At 42.2% G+C, this 21363-nt stretch overlaps 1 protein-coding gene across 5 annotated transcripts in view; it reads left to right on the forward strand.

Annotated features, from left to right (window-relative positions):
* FOXP4 (forkhead box P4) overlaps nucleotides 1-21363 on the forward strand; it is a 181564-nt gene that overhangs the window by 119512 nt on the left and 40689 nt on the right. For 2 of the 5 annotated variants that reach the window (XM_063141677.1, XM_063141706.1), the window contains 4 exons: nucleotides 3172-3258; nucleotides 13585-13735; nucleotides 16773-16974; nucleotides 19371-19475. In XM_063141677.1, the coding sequence (XP_062997747.1) occupies nucleotides 3172-3258; nucleotides 13585-13735; nucleotides 16773-16974; nucleotides 19371-19475 (545 nt within the window). The remainder of the gene's footprint in view (nucleotides 1-3171; nucleotides 3259-13584; nucleotides 13736-16772; nucleotides 16975-19370; nucleotides 19476-21363) is intronic. The other 3 variants (XM_063141685.1, XM_063141692.1, XM_063141700.1) reach the window with 3 other exon arrangements.

Raw genomic sequence — 21363 nt, forward strand, 5'->3', positions numbered from 1 at the left:
GTAGATTTAGAGAGCACAGGGCCCAAAACTTCCCAGAAACAAGGGCTGGTAGTTTCAAGCAGAACAGTTCATTTTCATAAAAGTAAAAGTAAATGTTTGAGAACTGAGCAATTTGCAGTGCCCAGGTGAGTTTACAAGAACTTCTAGGAGAGCATGGTGGATGTTCTTCCTAACAAGATGACATGTCTTGCCGTTAGGGGCAGGGTTCTAATTTCTGTGATGTTTGCCGGTATCAAGTCCATACTACCAGTAAAATATATTAGCTGTTCTACATTCATAATGCTTTATTTCAAAAAGATACTGTTTTCCAATCACTCTGTGTTTATATAGAAAAGCAAATACTATTCTCTTGAAGAAGCTGAAAGAGAAAGAGTGCAACATAGCACCTTAGTGAATAGCAGACTACATAGAATCATAGAATAGCAGAGTTGGAAGGGGCCTACAAGGCCATCGAGTCCAACCCTCTGCTCAATGCAGGAATCCACCCTAAAGCATCCCTGTCAGATGGTTGTCCAGCTGCCTCTTGAAGGCCTCTAGTGTGGGAGAGCCCACAACCTCCCTAGGTAACTGATTCCATTGTCGTACTGCTCTAACAGTCAGGAAGTTTTTCCTGATGTCCAGTTGGAATCTGGCTTCTTTTAACTTGAGCCCATTATTCCGTGACCTGCACTCTGGGAGGATTGAGAAGAGATCCTGGCCCTCCTCTGTGTGACAACCTTTTAAGTATTTGAAGAGTGCTATCATGTTACACTGTAGCCATGAGTAGTGAAGCCTTGATAGCCCTTTCTACAAACATAGATACAGAACACTGACTGGGGTAAAAGCAATTGCAGGGAAACTTTCAGGGAGAATGCAAATGATCCATCTCCTTCCTGGTGCAAACTGCCACCTCTCAAGAAGAGACTCTAGAATGGAATGTCATTTGCCCCTAAATGCCTTTGGCATAACCTCTTGATCCTCATCCCTAATTGTAACTCCTACTACAAGTAATTATGTTCGCTCACATGCATCCTTAATTACCCCTTGCATGTTCCTATCCCTTGCAACTTTCCCTGTCTTCCCCACTGTCAAAATTTAATCTGTAAACTCCTTGGAAACAGAGATCTGTCTCTTTTGCTGGTGAAACATGGTAAAGTACAGCATAAATTGCTCATCCCTGCTTTCTGCTGATCTTCAGAGACTGGGCAAAGGCCCAGTGTTGTTGTTTTAAATACTTTGGGACTCCCTGCTTTTGGCTTTTGTTTTATTGATTGATTGATTTGCTTCTCCCATTGGTTGTTTCATGCTACTGAATTTGTTTTGTTATCAGTTTCCTATTATATTTTGCTGTATTTTTAAAATTTATTTTGCCTGATTTTGAATTCTGTTTGTATTACAGATTTTAAAATTTTGCTAGCTGCTTGTAGATCTCTTTAGACTTAAATGCATACTTACAAATGTTTTAATAAATAAAATAAATAACATTTTATCTTTTTGTTTCTAAAGTCATTGTAAAACCTACCTAAGCTAGAAAAATGGTTTTCATCTGTGCCTTTATCCAGTCATGAAAGTATTTGCACAGAAAGAGTGCAAGAGCAGTTCAGAGGTACTATTGGTGTCATGCGTGAAAATGCCCTTAGATGGTAATTTACACATGGGGATAAACCCAAGTGAACAAGGTGAGAATTGAGGATAGAATGGAAGTGGTGGATGGTGGAATTCATATAGATGGAGCAGAAAACATGAATACAATTTATTTATTTATTTATTTATTGCATTTTTATACTGGCCAATAGCTGAAGCTCCTTGGGCGGTTCACAATGCATAACCAAATAATAGTTGATATAGTGGGAGTACCACCCATATATTTTTAGAATGCCATGAGAAGAGTCTAGTTTATGCTTCTTATGAAACAGGTGGGGATGAGCAAATCTGTCAGTTTCAGTTTTTCAAATTTTTAAAATCTCAAGTGCTTTCCATCCCACTTACGAAGAAAGTTGCAAATTTTGATAAGGCACTTTCAAAAAATGAACTAAATTCTCACTCATCTGTACTGGCTAAATTCAGTGGGTACAGCTATTCCCCACACAGGGGAACTATAATTCACCAAAACCCTGGTTGAATACACAAGGCCTCAAACCTAACTTTTAAGAGCAAAACCCTTTACATGAAGGGATGAATCTGTCAGTTTTGCTTTTTCTCACAGTTCTTTTAAACCTCAAGATCTTTTCATGCCATGTTTGAACAAATATGCAAAAATTTGGTAAGTTCTTACTTTAAAAACTGGACCAAATTCTCATTGATTCCTAGAAACAGTGTTCAACAGCTCATTCCATGCTATGCCACTTTATGTCTGGCTATACTGGCCACAAAATACACAAATCCCTATCTCTTTCCCCCTTTTCTCTTGCCCCAAATAGTGTAGTGATGGGTAGGAAGAGGTTACAGCGTAGGTCTCATGTAATTCAAGATGTTGTTAGTGAGTCATATTTTTCTGTTCTGGGAATGCTCATTTTGATGGACTCTTTAGTTTTTTGGCATGTATTTGCCACACCCTTAAAAAAAATATCACATTTGGCTATCTGCTTCCCCTTCACAGATCTTTCAAGTTCTGTAGTTTGGGGAAAATAATTCCCCTGTCCGTCTTTCTCCATTTCTCTCTCTCCTGTAAATCAATGCATCGACACAAAAACTACCTGCAAAGCCATCAGATGCTGCTGTTCTGCAAAAGATAACTTAATGCAGAACTTAAGGAGTTAAACATACCTAACTGTGGTTGCTACAGGTACCAGGGAGATGGAAAGAAGAACGTATTTTAATCAGTGCATGCAGTAAATTCCACTGAGTTCATGAATTTTCTAAACGTTCCTTGCAATAAATGTAAATAATTTCATGGTTCTTATCCACATGCACCAAACTACTGTGAAGTGTTAGTGTGAAGAAGGAGAGTTCTCTGGATTTGTATACCATAAGGGCAACAGAAATCAATGGCTTTTTCCTCGAGAAAATGTGACCCTATTCAACGCAATCTTGCAGCTCCTTCTTGGGCCTGTCATATAATGTTAACCATGTTGTGCTCACATTTTAGTTGGCTCCAAGGCCCCGAAATGTAGTTGGAAGTGTTTACCATATTCTCAAACACTTGAGTATCTCATCTGCTTTCTGTATTCTTCTCTCCTGCCTCTTCCTCAGCTGCAGGAATACTACAAGAAGCAGCAGGAGCAACTTCATCTGCAGCTACTGACTCAGCAGCAAGCTGGAAAGCAGCAAGCCAAAGAGGTAGGTACAGAAATGCCTTGTAGTTTGCATAAATATCTCTGCAGAAAATAAAGATACTCCCCCTTGTTAAGAACAAAACAAAAAACACCTCTCTGGTGATGGTAAGAGAAATGCACATCATTCCCAGTCAAAAGAATAGACTGAGTTATTGGTCTCACTTTCCCATTTGAAAGACCAAACCAGGCTATCCTTCCTTATCCTGTGCAACAGGCTTAACTTCACAATTTGTGCACAACAAGTCACTGCTTTTTAAAAACAAAACAAAAACAAACCATGGATCCTCAGTAACTTGTTGGAAACCTGTTGCTTGTTCAGGACACTTATCTGCAATGGCAAATATATGATTTTCACTTTAGGAATCAAATTGAAAATCATAGATATTTGCAGCATCCCTGCTATTAGCACTCCTGCCAGAATCAACATCATAATGCAGAGTGCTGTGAAAGCATTCTTTGGCAGTTGTATCGCTGCCTTGCAAGCACATGTTACAGCTCTGTGATCATTTGGAAAATTTGATAGGCTTGTCACAATAACACAACAGGCAGAACTTATTTAAGGGCTACCTTTTTGAATCCTGGGAATGATGTTATTTCCTGGATCTCACACCCATGTCTTAAAGTACTCGCCTCTCCCCTTCTGATGATTATTTTTTTTACCATGTATTTGCACAGTTAATAGGCTTGTGATTGAGCCAGACATTTAAAATTCTATATGTAGCAAGTGATTTTAGCATCTTTCACACTGGTTTGTGCAAGGACAAGTTGAAACTCATTCAATTATAATGAGTTCAAACACTTCTGGGTAGGCAGAATCCTTTCACGAACCCTTTGTAATATGAGATGGAGTTCATTTCACTACGGAGGCACCTCGAATGCCAAGGAATCCTCTTCAGTGCTTACATCATTCCCCTCATGTCAGCTTGTTGTGAATTATTGTGGTTAAGTTTCCTTTAACACTGTTTATATTAAAGATGGGTGTTTATCGAGTTCTCTAGTTAGTGTTGGGTTGATAGAGGCACTAGTACAGTAGTGCTGTTCTGTTTGCTCCTTAGAACAGATTTTGATCATTCCTGTCATGTCATAGGCGATATGTGCTTCTTCTATTTTCTTTGTTGTTAGTTTGTTTCATTATCTATTGAAATAGCTCCAGAAAGCCATCTGTCATGACCGAAATTACCAACAGCTCAGATCTGTTTGGTTTGTAGTTGCGGAACGCTGTTAATGACTAGTTTCCATGTTATGGCCGCCATGTGGTTTAGCCACTTTATTGCAGATAGCCCAAAACAAAGATTAAGCTATGTGGCCTCTGTGCAGATCCATACTGGAAATTGTGCACAAGCAGATCAGTCATGAAAGGATTGAGCGCTCTCTCATGTAAGCACAGTACTCTCCTGCTCTTCTCACCGAATAGTTCTACGTCTTGGGAAGAAGAGGAGCAAGCCTCTCTGTGATTATAAAGCTGCCTCTATGTGTTAGCTATAATGTACGAAGAGACTGGCTTCTGGAATATGTTGGCCCAGTACCTAATGCTTAACCTAGCTTTGGCTATGGCATTTTTATCCATAAGATGTTTAAGTAGCATTGGCTATGCTTTAAACCACAGCAATTTACTGTTTCTTCCTCAACCACAGAGGACATTCCAAACTGTTTGGAAAGTTGCTCCTCCCCTGGCAATAGGCAGAATCCAGTAATGTCCTGGCCTCCCAGGTTAGATCTGCATAGTGGCAACAACACAGAGCTCTTGCAGAGCTCCTTGGCTCTGCACGTTTAAAAATAAAGATTTAATGGAACTTCAGGTACGAGACGGACTTCTGACAGAATTTTCTCTTCATTCGACCTGTCAGCTCTTAATGTGGTTAGACAGGCTCTGGAATTCTAGTCATTGGGCCTTCCTTCCCTCAAGACGGGTCTGCATTTTGGTACACTCCCCCGCCCCCTCAGATGTGTTTCGGGCTAACACTCTGCTTCCCTGATCTTTTTGCCAATCTAGGCAGGGAACACCAATGATTGGTTAGTAACCTTGTCTGAACCATTACATTGCTATGTGAAATATCCATTGTTTTCTTAGAGAAAAAGCTGGCATGTGAGCAATTTTCTGCTTGTTTGTTGATTTGTGTTGATAGTCCATCTCATGCTGAAGGTTTAGAATGGGAACTCGGGGCCAAATGACATGTGATGTTGAGTTGCATCTAGTTCTCTTCCCATCAAGTGTTGTTTGTGCAGCCACAGAAGTTGCAATCTGCTCCGACAATGCACACAAGATCGGGGGAATGGGGGAAGGAAAAGCTTTTCACCCCTTAACCCTTTCAATTGTTTTTTTCTCCTGTTGAAAAGGCTTCCTCCATTTGCTTTTTTCCCCCTTTAGAGGGGACAAAAAGAAAGGTTCCTCTTGTCTTTTTCTTCCTAATTTACTGAAGAAAGGGTGAAACACTAACTTAGCTCAGTCTATTCTGTATCTTTCTATCCTGTCTGTCTGATAACTGAGCACTTCTGAATTGTCAGTGCACTTATTCTTTCAACCCCAAATCTGAACAAATAGAGTTACTGTCTTTCATCCAGGAACTGAGGCACCCCAGTGATCTGCCAAAATTACAAACCAGGCCAATAGCAGAGCAAGAAGTTACACTTGGGTCTCCTGAATCTAAACTTTGTGACCTCTTTTGTTCCTCCCCTTCCCAAACTAATTTTGCAAAGTCTGTTTCCTTTAATTGAGCAAAAAAAATTATTTTAGCAGGTGTGAGTTAAATCACCACTGATAACGTTTCCACAGGCAAAGCCATACATTGTGCCCAGGTCAGTAATATTACCCTGCTGCCACTTACTTGTGCCTTTGGAAGACAAATGCCCCTGTTCTTACAAGTCCAGTTCCTTCTGTGCTTCCAGAAAACTTGAGAGGGAGAAGAGCTTTTAGACAGACTCTTGTCTCTGGCAGTTGTCCCAGTGTACCAGTTGATATTGCATGGTTAATCTGCAAGGGGGGCAGCACATGAGGATTGGCCAGTGAGTAACCTAGGCGTCAGATTAATGAAGTGCTCCTGTCAGTCCAGAGTGTCACGCTGAAACTCCTCTTGATGTGCTCATAAATCAAAGTGACGGCGCCTGTTACCCCAGTAGCTGCACCCGCTCAGCTGCGTCTAATGTAAACAGAGCACAGACAAAATGCATTAAGGAACTCAAACCCTGTCGCTGGGGAGAAGATCAGGGATCAAGTAAGTGGAAGGTTGGAGCAGGAAGAGAGAGGGTGGGAGTTTGGGATTACACCCTAACAGGAAACCTTCCTTATGTGCCTCCACCTCTGAGAGAAGGAAAGATTGGAGAGGCCCAGTGGGCGCCAGTGACTGGCAGAGTAAGGTTCAGTAATTACTTTCTTTGTGTTTAAGATTTTTATCTGTGGGCAGATAAGCTTCATACTTCATTGGTTCTATCAAGAGTACGCAGCGGATGACCTCCAAAAGTGAAAGTGTCCAGAGAAGCCCACAGACTCTGCCAGCGGCACAGCAGGGGAGGGTGAGAGGGAGCCACTAGGCAACATCAGAAGGAAATTTTTTATTATTTTAGTTCTTGGTGATCAGGGAGGGATCTTTGGGGAATGTGGCTTAGTAGAGGTAAGTGGGAAGAAATACTGAAGGGCATCTAATCGACTCTGCATTTTTTTGCGCTCAGCACCTGCTGCTAAACTTGGTAAACTGCCATTCTTTTAAGGATAATCTGGACTCGATTTCCAACAATAAGTCCTCAAAAATATTTTGAATTTAATTCTGTGCATTACTTTGCCTTGCATTCAGTGTGTTGTTTGAAAGATTTTCAAATTAGGGCTATTTTTTGTGTGGCTCACTGGAAGTTGACTTCACCCTTTAATTTTGCTTTAATGAAGCAATCTTCCAAATTCACTGACGAATTACATAGTAAAATTGCAGTGTGTGCCATTTGGCTGTTCAACCTTTAGAAAGTGGGCTGAGTCGAGATTCAATGAGCATTAGAAAAACATTTGATCATTCAGAAAAAATCTCATCACCCATCACGTCGACATGTGAGTGTTTTACTATGTAAAATGCAGTAGTCAGAATTCATTATTTGGAGCAAAAATTACATGTGGATACTACAGATTGGAAGAGGGGAAATATATATTAAAGGTGCTTTCAAATGAGGTTTTTATTGTGCGATCACCCTTGTTCATGGAATTTTAGGGTGGGGTCCAGTCACTGCCCTCTTCCATTTGTAGCTGTCCCATATTTTCCCACCACTGCTTTTACCTTTTTTTCTTATCATAAAAAAACTGTTAAGGAGGAAAGGACAGAATAGCTGCACAAGGTCTTTTGATTGGTAGTGCTAGGAGCTGTCCACCTGGAAGCACCTTAAAACCAACAGTTTGCTTCTTCCTAAACGTTTGGGATGAGTAAAAAAAACCAAAAAATCCCTACCAGACTAGAATAACATTTAACCATTTCCCCAATTTAACTTGAGCCCCAAAGACCAGCTCTAAACAGGTAAGTCTTATAACACTACCATCATGTGATCAGACTTGGACTTTGTCCAATCTATAGTGTGAGAAAGTCCTGTTATTGAGGGCAGACACCCAGAATGCCTCTCTTTGCAACACTTTCAGTGTCTCAGCCTGATGCACAGATGGCATCGACAAGAGAGCACCCTTGGCCGATGTCAGACTGTATTTGGCCATTTTAAGGTATATTTTCTGCACTCTCAAACCAGATACTTCATGTGTTTGTCACTTAGGTCCTTTTCATACTGGCAATGAAAGATGTGCTAGAGGGTATGGCAGTACTGCAGTCCTGACACATCTCCCCCATGTGCCAGTGGCTAAAGTGTTGGACTGGGAGTCGGGAGATCCGGGGTCTAGTCCCCACTCGGCCACAGAAACCCTCTGGGTGACTTTGGGCCAGTCACAGACTCTCAGCCTAACCTACCTCACAGGGTTGTTGTGAGGATAAAATGGAGAGGAGGATTATGTACGCCGCCTTGGGTTCCTTGGAGGAAAAAAGGCGGGATATAAATGTAATAATAATAAATAATGTTCTCCCACCACCATTTTGGACAAAGGGCACAATCCAATGAGAAGCTCTTGTCTGCCACCTCCATTGAAATGAATGGGAGCTGAATAAGAACACAATAGTGTTCGTGCACAACTTCTATTTGTGTCAAAAGAGCTTGCACAGGTGAACCAGATCCTGGTGGAATATGCCCAAAGACGCTACAGTAGTTCTTGGTGCTAGGTGGGAAAGTAAGTAATGCTGTGATATTTCTGTAATCTTCTGCCCTGCCATTTTTGATTGTGTAGAAAGAAACTTTAAAACATAAATATTTCTGAGTAAGGAGTCTAGGGAGAATTCTTATGAGCTTGATTTGGAGACTTACCTACTATGACCGGGGAATTTAATCTCCAAGCTTCTGTTAAGAACTTAGGAAACTAGCTGTAGGATTCAAACAACCATTTCAACCACCTTTCCTCCCAGTGGTGGATAACTTTATATGGTAGGATTGCTTTGTCCCCAAGCCATTATAGGAGCTCGCAAAAGCTTTGCTTTTATGTGATATGCAAAACACATTGTGTCAATGCATCTTTAAGGATGGGGGTGCTTGCACTCCTGGACTGTGTGTTAGGCTCCACATGTCTAGGCATATATGACCTTAGATTTGTCAGTTGTATCATGGCTGAGCTTTTCAGATGATTCAGTTTTCAGGGCTGTAAGATTCCATTTCAGAGGACCTATAGAGAGGCAATGCTGCTTGAAGACCGCTGGTTTATTCACTGTTCCTTTTCCCATCTTTTGTGCTTCAGATTCCCAGAAGCTACTACTAGGGCTCAGCAACAAGTAGATGAGAAAAGATACAGAGCACTGTTGAGTTATGAGGTGAAAGCAACATGCCCTGGGGATTCTAATGACTTAATCCCTTCCCAATTTCCTTCTGTTTTACAGCTTGGAAGTTGAGTGAATGAGGCAGTGTTTAACCGCCCTGATGAAACAGGCAGAAACCTGTGCACACAGAAAGGTCTACTAGGGAGGAAGGAAGCAAGGGAGGGGACAAAGCAAACGCCAGGCAGTGCAGAGAGCTTGGGGTCCCCTCCCTCCCCTCCAGGCCACTCAGAGTGTATTTCTCACACCCATAAAAATGCTTTAACATGAATGACTAACCCTTCCTTGCTCTTCTGCCTGCAGTTTAGTCTGTAGGGGATGCCTCTCTCCAGTTTTGATGCCCCGTGGCTGAGCCAGAGTCCCTGGTGATTCATTAGTTAGGAATTCTACCCAAATCCAGAATGAATGGACTTGTCTTGATTCAGCCATACACTTCAATGATGTATTCTATTCTATTCTTCAGAAAGCTACAAAGCAAATGCTTTGAAGATTAGAAGGAGGACAAAATTAATGTTTTGCATTTCGAATCAGTCCAATGTTGTTGTTTTCCAGTTCTTGCTTCTCCACAGCCCTCTTTGGACTCAAGTTGCTATGGATTGCTCTCTGCCTCTTAAATGGTCTTACTTGCCAATTCAAGTTCACATATTTTGTTTGTTTATATATTATGTTTCTAATCTGCCCCAATACTTTGCCATCAGACAGTTAAAAATGTAAACTAAAATAGAAATATTTAAAAGAATAAAATAAAATACAATGCAAAACAATAAACCTCAAGGAATCGATAAAACAGCCATAAAAATATAGTATATGTCTTTCCAGACATAGGGCATGTCTACACCTCCCCCTCAGTCCACACCCAGGAGGAAGGAGGATGTTGTGCCAAACTTTGTTTTTTTAAAAAAAGGAATGGAACTGAAGCGCATCAGCGCTCCAGCTAAAAAGTAACTTAAAAAAAAGCCCCTACTCTGCTCCCTTCCCCACCCCTGATGGGCATAGAGCACTTGAAGAGCTCCGTGCCCTGTGCACGGTTCCTGGCTCCTCACATTTATTTGCAAGGAGCCGGGACGAAACCGGGATGGCCGCCCACACCTTCCACAGTCTCGGGATGATCCTGAGATCACGGGAAAAACCGGGGTAAAAGCCGTCCCAGTTATTCTGGGGAAAAGGAGGAATCATCCCTCCCTGTCCCCAGGATCCCCAGTGCGTCATGTGGACGCACAGGGATGATCCTGGGGCAATCCCCAGGATAAGGCATGGTGTAGACATGCCCATAGACTCTCAGAGGTAGCATTAAGGAAATCTAGCATCAAATGGGTGGGAAAGGGGCCTGAAATATGTTGTTTTTGTTTCATTTTTGTTTCATTTTGTCATAATTGTTATAGTGTAGCTTACAAAATAAATAAATGACAGAAGTCCTATCTGTTTTGCTGCCCATAAAGCAGAGTCTACTCATTTGGACTTGGCTATACTTGAGTGGTGGTTGGAACAAGAGAGGACCAGACTGCAGAGAACAGGGACCAATTAGAAGAAGCAGTAGCAGAAGCTAGCTATGGGGTAGGGGTGAATTATTTATAGAAGACAAGTAGAGGTAAAGAAGTAACAGATTTGGCATCCCTGGTCCCTTGTAGGCCAGTTAGATGTATAGTAGGGGGTGGGCAACATGTGGCCCTTCAAATGTTTTGGCCTACGACTTCCATGAGTCCCAGCCAGCAAAGCCAATGTTGAGGGATGATGAGAGTTGTAAGCAAAACATCTGGAGGGCAACAAGTTGCCTACCCCCGATGTAGGGGCTTAATGTTGCACCGTATGGCTACAAAAACAAATAAAAATGGTGCTAATGAGAATACATACCACAAGGAAATATAACTTGCTGATGGCAACAGTTTGTGCTTTTCCCAGCTATGTTTTAGCACAAAAACAATGTGGGAAACCTGATTAAAACTAGACACGAAACAGATGCAAGTATATATCACCTATGAGCTATATCTAAAGTACTATGTCTCTTTTAGTTAATAAACAACAACAAATGTGCAGATTATCACCACTATTCTCCCACCGCACTCCTGTTTTTCATTCACATCTCTCCTCCCGTTAATTCCCTTCTATTCTCTGGCCTGCTTTTCTTCTGCAGATATTTAACATTTACTGTATCTAAGGCTGTAATCCTTATACCACTTAGCTGGGAGTAACCCCCATTGAACTCAATGGGACTTCCTTCTGAGTAGATATATATATAGGATTGTGCTCTAAAGTTGTGTTTTGGGTGAAAATGCAATGCTAATTGCTCATGGATTTAGCTTTCAGTATGCTTTCACCTGAAATTTAATTCTGAAATGCAAAGAATTTAACATGTTTAAGGCGGTTGTGGTAGTCCTTAATATGAAATAGGGGGTAAAGTTGTTTGTGGATATTCATTATCGCTGCATCATTATTATTTGGAATATGTATATCTGAGTGTTCTTCCATCCTGGGTAGCAGACGTGGGATTCTTAGGTAGACTGTAAAGACCCAGACCTGCTTAGCTTCAGCAAGGTGGCTCCATCATGTACCCTTGGACTATGACTTAGAATCAAGAATCTGTTATCCTTTGTTCTGTTTGGTTGAAGATGAGATTTCCCATCACTCATTATCCAACATTAGATAAATTCTGTTGTACTTTGTCATTAGGAAGGGTTTTCTGGAAACATCATCATCATCATCGTCATCGTTATTTTAAAAATTCATTGAAAAAATAATTATTATTTCCAATAACTGATGTAGTGATTTTTCTTAAGAAAATCACTGCATACCTTATTTTAGTACTAATAATAATAATAACAACTTGGCTTGGAATTTAAGCCTCCCATCTCAAAAATAATACTTGAAATTAATTACGTTCTTGGCATTGCCAGAAACTCCCCAAGAAAGCACAGGCGTCTGAGCCATTATTCTTCCCACTGAATTAATGGACCATATCTTAATGGATACAATGGAACAATTGCACATGGATGTCATTGGGTCATGAGTTTAGGTCAGAGGTAGGCAGCCTTTTTGGCCTGTGGGCACATCTGGCAATTTAAGAAACTGTCATGGGCACAACCACAAAATGACTGCCATAGGAGGCATAGCTAGTCACAAAGGACAATTAACCTGCCCAAACAGCTGTGTACAAGGCAGAGGTAGGGTCTGAGTCACAACACACTAAACAACTCCTTTGAGCCCACAGTTTTCAGAACCAACAGAAACATATTTCACAGAAGGCAAACTCCTTTTCTCATCCCCCTCCTCTGCCAGCCAGCTCACTCCCCCTCCCATTTCTTTTTCTCCCTCACTCTGGATCACCACCCATAGATGTACATACACATTCTCTCTCATCCATCACAGCCCCCTCTCTTGTCTTCATTTTCTAAGAATGTCTCTGAGACCCATCATGTAGCCTGGAGGCATTCATGGGAAATGAAGATGGCAGCAGCTGGTGGGCACCAAGAAAGGGGTCGGAGGGCATATTGGTGCCCTTGGACATCATGTTGCCTACCCCACTTTATGTGTTTGTTTACAAGCTAGTCAAGCTAGAGTACTTGCATTTTTAGATCCTTTAGTACCCTTAATTCCTGTGAGACCTAAATTGGTTATATCAATGTTCTCTAAAAAAAAACTTTTAGTGTTATTCATTGGGTTGACAACCTTACTCAATTTCCTGCCCATCATAGAAAGAACATGATGAGCATTTCTGACAGGTTCTGCGAAACCTTTGCTAAATTGTAGCCCGTATTTGTGCTAACTTACTTCTTCTTTCTGAAACTTTGCATAAATCTGGTTTCTATGTGTAAATCCTTATAAGATGGGGCAGTGCATAAAATAAGTTCATAGAGTATCTTCCCTTTTGCCAGTACAATAAAATCTATCTTTAAAAACCCCCAAAAAACCTGTGAGACCAGCAGGAGACCCCAGATCTTCGGTATTCTAGTTTCAGGATTAGACATGGCCCAGAGAGCACTGAGTTGTTGCATGAAGGTGAACATGTTGCCTTTTAAAGTCTCTGAGGTCACACTGTTCATGTGTGCAAGCCCTTCATGTTGCTTGTAGGAGTTTAATCCATGTATGTTCAGGGTAGGTAGGTTCAGCAGAGAAACAGGAATTCTGTCTCTTTATGCACAATTCACATGCACAGACTTTGTGGAAATGCTCATCTGACAGAGAGACTCAGCATTTTCAGAGCTCTGCCAAGCAAGCTCGCTCTCTTCTCTTCCGCCACCCTCCCTTCGTTCTGCTGCTCTGATAGATCAAAGGCTTTCTGTCTTGGTTATCTGCCGTGTGGCCACTGAGGACAAGAGATCAGGACTGTGAGCTGTGCTGGCTGCAAACAAGGCTAAAGCTAGGATTGGGCTGCTTATGCAAGACCCTGGAGAATCCTGGAAGGCCTGGGCTACAGGGTTGGAAATAATGTGTTTTGATTTTTTCCTTTTGTCTTCCAGCAGCCATTAGGGAATAAGCAGCTGGCATTCCAACAACAGCTACTGCAGATGCAGCAGCTGCAGCAGCAGCACCTGTTAAACCTCCAGCGACAAGGGCTGGTCAGTTTACAGCCAGGACAAGGCACCGTTCCTCTGCAGACCCTTCCACAAGGTAATGCACATAAGCTTCCTTGCTCTTTAAGTGCTGTTAGGGGGTAAGCCACCCACCCAGAGCAGCAATTAGCATAGCCAGTTGGATGTCTGTTAATTTTAAAAGCGGGATGTTTTCAGTGCACTGGGGGCCTAACATTTGGCATGCTTTCACTTTTGCTCTGAAACAGACGTCAATAAAGCATTATTAGACCAGAATGTAATATGCCTGATCCACCTCCTGTTCGAGGAATGCCTTGGAGCTTTGTTGCTGATGTTAGCGGGGCCTAATATGTTGTATTCACCTTTAATGCAAAATACAGAAATTGCCTACCAGTAGAAGCTCCAGGTGGACGCTGCTGCTTTCCGTCTGAAGGAGATGTGTGCATAAAGTAGCTTTGCTTTATGCAGAGACCTTATGCCCCCTCTCCACCAGAGAGGCAGTCCTCAAGGAAAGCAACAGAGCCTTAATATACTCAGCTAGCTCATGCTAAATAGGATGCTTTAAACATTTTGAGATCTAATCTTGTGAATGGGTGGCTCCTAGCAGTGTCGGGGGGGGGGGGGGCAGGCGAGCAGTGTGAGGAGAGCTTTCCTCAAGTGTTGATGATGCATGTGTGGGTGTGACACCCCCTCCCCCACTTTCCTCATCTTGGTCTCAACAGCAGGAGTGACTGAATGCTGCTTTCAGTCCTCCCGCTCCCCCACGCTGCACTCACCACCTGTCCAGGCCTGTTTGGCTCTGTATCCTGATGCCCAGGGATATTTGGGATAGGAAGCTAAGTATTCAGCTACTCCTATGAAATGTCGATCTGACATCCTGGATTCATTTGGCCTGAGTCCACACCCATCCTTTACAGAAGAAGGAACTGAAGGCAAATACGGCCACACCCATTCTTTAGAGAAGGAGGAACTGAATAAGTATATGGAATAGACAACTGATTAAGAGTTCCCTCCAGAAAGGCAACCTAGCTGCTGCTGTACACTAAACTTCAATCTATCTTCAAATACTTCAAAGGTTGTCACACAGAGGAGGGCCAGGATCTCTTCTCGATCATCCCAGAGTGCAGGACATGGAATAACAGGCTCAAGTTACAGGAAGTCAGATTCCGGCTGGACATCAGGAAAAACTTCCTGACTGTTAGAGCAGTACGACAATGGAACCAGTTACCTAGGGAGGTTGTGGGCTCTCCCACACTAGAGGCATTCAAGAGGCAGCTGAACAACCATCTGTCAGGGATGCTATAGGGTGGATTCCTGCATTGAGCAGGGGGTTGGACTCGATGGCCTTGTAGGCCCCTTCCAACTCTACTATTCTGTGATTCCTAAAAGGCAGTGTGTTCATCTAGCTAGCCAAATCAAGACAAGAATAAATGCGTTTTGTATTCTATAACATGAAATCCATATGTTGCCAGGAGCGCTCATATTATATAGACCCAGATATGCAAACAACAAAAAACCACCAACCCCCAGTGGCATTGAGCAAACCTCACCCTTCCTTTCCTGCCTTCTCCTACCTAGGGGGTGCTATTACCAGCTTTCATGGATTTAGGAACTGATATTGCACCACCATATTGCACATTTTCAGGCCAAGCTCTGGGGTGATATTTAACATGAAAGAGAATAAACTAACCAACTTCCACATTTCTGTGTCATTCAGAGGAGATGCCATATATTTATAAACTCAAGGAGTACCTGGAACTGAAATTTAAATTTGGCTAGCGAATCTGAGATTAATTTAAATGGCTGCATTTTGGGCAACAATTAGAAAAATACATATGCTGAACCAGATATTGTTTCCATAACTCTAGCAGTAATAGATATGTACTCCCTCATTATTTGTCTTAAGCGTGCTACATGTATAAGAAAGGCCAGAAAGGAAAAATGCACCCACAAGACTCTGTGCTACTATTTGTAATGCATTCCATGTTGTAGAATCTCTGTGTGCATTCTTGGAAATTACCCCTACAAAAATCTGGGGACTATATGTGAGTTGGGGTGTCATCCATACAAAACACATTGACTTTTAGCATGGTACACAAAACCTGAATCTCTTTGACTTTAAGTGCCAAAGTAGGCAAAATAGTGGGAGATCTGTGTTTGGATCTCTCACTGTTACCTCTAAATTAAAAGCAGGCCCACCAACTGACCCCAAATTGAATTGGGTCCATGTCACTAAGCCTACTTTTAACTGTTAAAAATAACAACATGGAAGATTTGATTGTGTACCTTCCAGTGTCTTGTTGCACTCTGAGACTTGGACTTCAAAGGACCTAAACCACTTGTATGCACTAGTTTTTGCTAAGTCTTATACAAGGTGTTGGATGGATGAATTTCACACTGCTGATTAGCCTGCCGTATCCCAAAGATTCTAGACAGACTTTTAAAAAATCCATTCAAACTAGTCAACTTGATCAATAAATAACATCTTCAAACAGTAAGATTCAAAGTCCATTCTGAATGTTTGAGACATATATCCCTCTGGCTTAGTCTCCCCTCTGTGTAAAAGTGGTGTAATATCTAGTCTGTATCAGGGATATAGACTAAAACATAGACTGCAGTGCAGCGGAGGACTGCTGGCCAATTTTTAGTGCATCCTCTTAGTGTTGGGATTCCTACAAAGAACAGTGTGGCCTAGATGCAGTTTGATTTGATACAACAAGGCATTCTTACATTCTTAAGCAAAAATCCATATTCAGAATTTACCTACACAGATTAGTTATGCATGAATTGAGTAATATGTATTTTTACATCTAATTTAAAACTTGTTATGACCAAGGAGATTCTAGACCACATAAGACTGAAGTAACTTTACTCCTGCTCTGAAAAATGTGAGATGTTAAGATGCCGCAGTTAATAATATTGCATACATAGTCACGAAGAGACCTATCAATAGATTGCAGACTGATTAGCTCTTTGTCACTAAATTAAACAGAAATCCACACCTTCATGCATTTTTTTGATTGTCTTGGTGTGGGTTCTGAGGACTTGTTCTAAAATACTCTCCCCCCCCCTCCCCACTTTCTGCTTCGTCTTTCTGCTCTCTCGAACATGTGAAGCTGTGTGTCCCTCAGACCTTCAGCAGCTGTGGAAAGAGGTTACTGCTACTCAGCCTATAGAAGACAGTATCAAGCAAGAGGGACTTGACCTCAGCACCAACACCTCCAATTCTACCTCGTTTTCGGCCGCCAAGGTCTCTCCAATTTCCCATCACCCTCTCCCCAATGGACAGAACGCCATGCTCGCACAAAGGAGGGACAGGTAGAAGCTAATGGGTCTTTATTTGTAAAGGATGTAGAAGTTCTAAAGGATGTAGAAGTTCTAAAGGATGTAGAAACTATGTCACTGGAGGCCAATTCTACTCTGATGATTGGGAGAACTCTAGAGTATACTTTTGTCTCCTGAATTTCAGGCCTATGGTTCTGGTACTGTTTGCACTGCAGTTTGGCACAATGTTGGCTTACTGGGTATGGAATCAAATTTGTGATTGTACCTGTTTCCAGCAATAAATGGACCGGATTAAGCCAGAAGAGGAGGGAGTGGCAGTAGAGAAGCCTGGTCCCTCTCGTTTCAAGCCTAATAATTTACAACCTATGCTCAATTAATATTACATGAACAGCATGGTTGCCACTGGAAAATATAACTACATGCCTGAATGGCTTCCATCGCTGTTGAGGAGACTCTTTCCATGCTAGCCCTGCTGTTTTCTTTCTCTTTTTTAGGGGGTGGGAAGTACACTGGTGCAGACCCAGCCTTACTTTTTCAGGCCGTAATATTAGCAAATGTCAGGGAAATGGCTTAGGTGTTGCACTTTTTGGAAGAGTCCAATCAACAGCTTGGAGGCTCTACGGATACCTAGGAACATAAAAGACCCTGCAGAAAAATTTAGATGCTTTCCCTTGGGTCAGCCCCATGTATATGATGAGAAAGCAGCTGTGCTAAGTACACGGTGAGTTTGTCTGCCAGCAAGAAATATCACGTAGATTAACACTGCAGAGATAGGAAGCTCTGCATCAGTGCCTCCAATCTAGGCAGTTAGAGCCACCTGGCAGCACTCTTCAGGCACACATGCACAGGAACTACTACTTCTGTCTTTTTGGTGTTTTGGGGAAAGTCCACTGGAGGGGGGGAAATGGTATTATTTGGTACAGGAGATCCCTGCACTACAATTGCACTGAATATTCCTACCACTTTGCTGCATAAGCCAAAGTTCTTTATAGTTTCTGGATAGCCTTCATGTTTGCACCATTTGCTAAAAGGTGTAGTAGCATAATTGCTGTCCATAAAGACATTCTGAGGTAAAATTTGGTTCTGTAAGAGCTCCTCTCAAAATTGGATGTAGAAGCTGTGCAAGTAAGCCTTTGACATTCCTTGGGTCTCAAATACAGAACCTTTCCGCATAAAGTATCTTTTGATATCCCTTTACCAGAGCCATACAAATCCGTGTCAGGAGCCTAAGTACAGTAGATGTTTCTTGTGGCTCCAGTAAAACTTGATGACAAGTAACTTTCACAGTACAGCTGAGTTTTAATTAAAGCATTGTGTGGTGAAACTATGTTTTTTTAATTTTAAAAATATATTTTGAAAAGATGTGTTGCAACATAACTTTTAAAAAAAGCAAACAAGCACCCTATACTATTACTACAGTCTAATAAACCAAAATCATGGGCAGATTAAAGCAGCACTAAGATCTGTAAGTCACACTAAAAGCCTTAGGGAAACAGAGTTTTTTACTTCATGTTTGCCAGCTAGCAGAGTAGGTATCAGATGCATGGTCATGGAGAGGAAGTTCCACAAATGAGGTGCTAACATCACGAAAGTATAATACCCATCTTTATCACTTCAGAAGTTGAAGGCACCCATATTTGGGCCTCCTACAAAGATCTTCACAACTGGGCAGGTTCACATTTGAGCAGGTAGTCCTTCAGATATCCTGGTCCCAGGCTGTTTAGAGCCATATAGCTTGGAACCAGCACTTAGATTTGTGTTCAGATATGAACTGGTAATTGGTTAAGCTCTTTCAGTACTACTGAGAAATGTTCTATTGCAACTGTGTTCCAAACTAACTGCAGTTCCTGAATTTACACAGTCTCATGTACAGCATGTTGTAATAATCTAAACTGGATGAGACCAAAGCATGGATAACTGTGACCAGATTACATTTTCCCAAGAAGGGACACGTCTACTGTACCAACTAGAGCTGGTTGAGAGCTGTGTTGTGCCACTGATGAAACTTGGGCACCCACCTGTAAGATGGATCTAAAAGATGAACCAAGATGACCAAGATCATTCCGGCAGTTTGTACCTGCAATTATGGCTCTAGCATCATGCTGTCCTTGCTAGTCATGCAGAGGAAAGCCATCTGTTCAGTGCTGGGAGTGTACATTCCATGGAGATTGGCTGATCCAAATGAGTATATCTGAACCTCCTAAAATTCCCACATGGGTAGGCCTTTTGGCTGACAAAAGCAAATGAGTATTTCTGGTTCGGAGAACAGTGTGAAGGGGTAGAGGAAAATGCTCCCTTCCCAGGGGTTTTCTGGTCCTTCACTTCTCAACCAAGGCTTCATTAGAACTTCTACCAGGCAAAGTGAGGGCTTCAATTTAACTTTTCCATTGTAATAACTCTTTTTGCTTTGTTTTGCCTGTCCTTTGCAGCTCTTCTCATGAGGAGACCCCTGGTTCTCACCCTCTATATGGACATGGAGAGTGCAAGTGGCCTGGTTGTGAAACCCTCTGTGAGGACTTGGGACAGTTTGTCAAGTAGGTGACCCCCCTTTTGTGAAAGACTTTCTAGTGCTTCTGTGTTATTTCGCTCTGCCTGTTCTTACCTTGAGTCCTCGTATACCATAGACCTCAAATTCACAAAAAAGGAAAGGCCCCTGCAAATCAGAGATTAGTGACATTTGACAGAAAATAGACTTGAGCAGATGCCTGCCAACGTTTGACAGTCTACACCTCTAGTCCCATCTGGCATTGTTACATTTTGAAACACTGACCACAATACTTGTGCCTCAGTTCCCCTTCTGTGAAATGGAGCTAGGTTCTTCTGTTCTTCTTCTGCAAGATATAGCTAAATACCTGCTGCTCAGAAGATTTCAAAAGCTGCAAGTCTCCATTGGATATATACAAAGAGGAAGGGTGAGGGGGGTTGCAGGCAAGACTGTGCTAAAGAAGAGCCTGACTGGGACCTACAGAAATGACAAGGCTTTCAGAGGAGAGAGGAGACAGGCCAGTAAAGTTTATAGCTCATCCATGCTAGGAAAAAGGAGAGGGTGGGGGAGAACTAGAGAGAAACAGATGGCAGCACGGCAGCCTGCTGACACCGCTTGTGGGCTCTGTCACTGACTGATTAACTCCGCTGTCTAAGAGCCCTCTGCTAGCGTCAGGGTCAAACAAATTGTTTTCACGCTTCGTCAGAGGTTTACTTAATTAGTTCATTTGCAATTAGATCTCTTTGTAGCCAAGATTTTTAGCAAAGACATCAGATGAAACTGACGGGTTTTCTTTTCTTGCCTGCTCGGTATTCCCCCCCACCCCCCAATGCTTTCTGACTACACGTGCTCCCTACCCCCCTCCACATGCACATATACCTCTTCCTCATTTTCGCCCCTACCTCATCCACCTCCCACCCCACTGCCTTCGAACAGAATGTTGTGAGGGTGGAAATAACATTTTGGAAGGGTTGGAGATGTTAGAAAGGACAGCCTGTGTGCCTAATCAGTATGTTTGTGGTTTAATTCTGTGAACGGAGCATTTCAGCAAATCCTGCCATCACCCACCAGCCTTTTACTACTGAAGGATCTCTGTTACTAGCCAACAGGTGCCAACTGCAACAGACTTGAGGCAGATGGGCAACACACTTGCATGCACCTTCAAAGCCCATCCTAGCCTTTTGCATGTGGATAGGGGAAGGCCAAAGGGGAGAATTGCTTCCACCTGTGCTACTATATGCAACTCTGGTCCAAAGGGAGCCTCCCAACATTAGACAGCCACATCCTGCTTTCCCACCCACCCACCCCCTTATTAGGCTGTCTTAGCATTGCTTAAAATAGTAAGAAAACATGGCATGGAATGTTGTTTAATAACTAAACCAAAGCTTTTGGAATGAAATGAGTTTTATTCCCTGCATTGCCTCTGATTCATTGGCTGACATTAAGAAAGCTTACATTCATCGCTTAAAGGTGCAAGCTTTGAAATGGAAATTAAAGTGCAGACTTGTATTGGCTTTGTGACACTTCGGATAGCAAAAGTCCATGATGCTTCAGATGTGGTCATGGCGGCGGTGGTAGCAGCAGGGTGTAAACTGAAGGGAAGGCTGGTTTGTTCAGGGAAAAACCATGAATCTATAGTGTAGAAGCTGCTGCTAGAATACATGAAGGAACGATCCAAATCTCCTGGCTGAAGGGGGAAAACTGGGAAATTGATGTGTTCTTTTTCTGACTAATTTGTAAGATGTGGTTCAGGATCTCCACTTAACTCTGTGATTATCTTGTCCTGTAAGTACTACAAATACTCTAGGGCATCTGATTTGCTGTGTATATGTAGTGTCAGTGTGGTGTAGTAGATAGGGTGCTAGACTTGGACCAGAAAGCCTTGGACAAGTCACTCTCTTTCAGCCTACCTCACAGGGTTATAGTGATGACAAAAT

This window comes from Elgaria multicarinata, chromosome 1 (genome assembly GCF_023053635.1).
Source record: "Elgaria multicarinata webbii isolate HBS135686 ecotype San Diego chromosome 1, rElgMul1.1.pri, whole genome shotgun sequence".
Classification (NCBI taxonomy): Eukaryota; Metazoa; Chordata; class Lepidosauria; order Squamata; family Anguidae; genus Elgaria; species Elgaria multicarinata.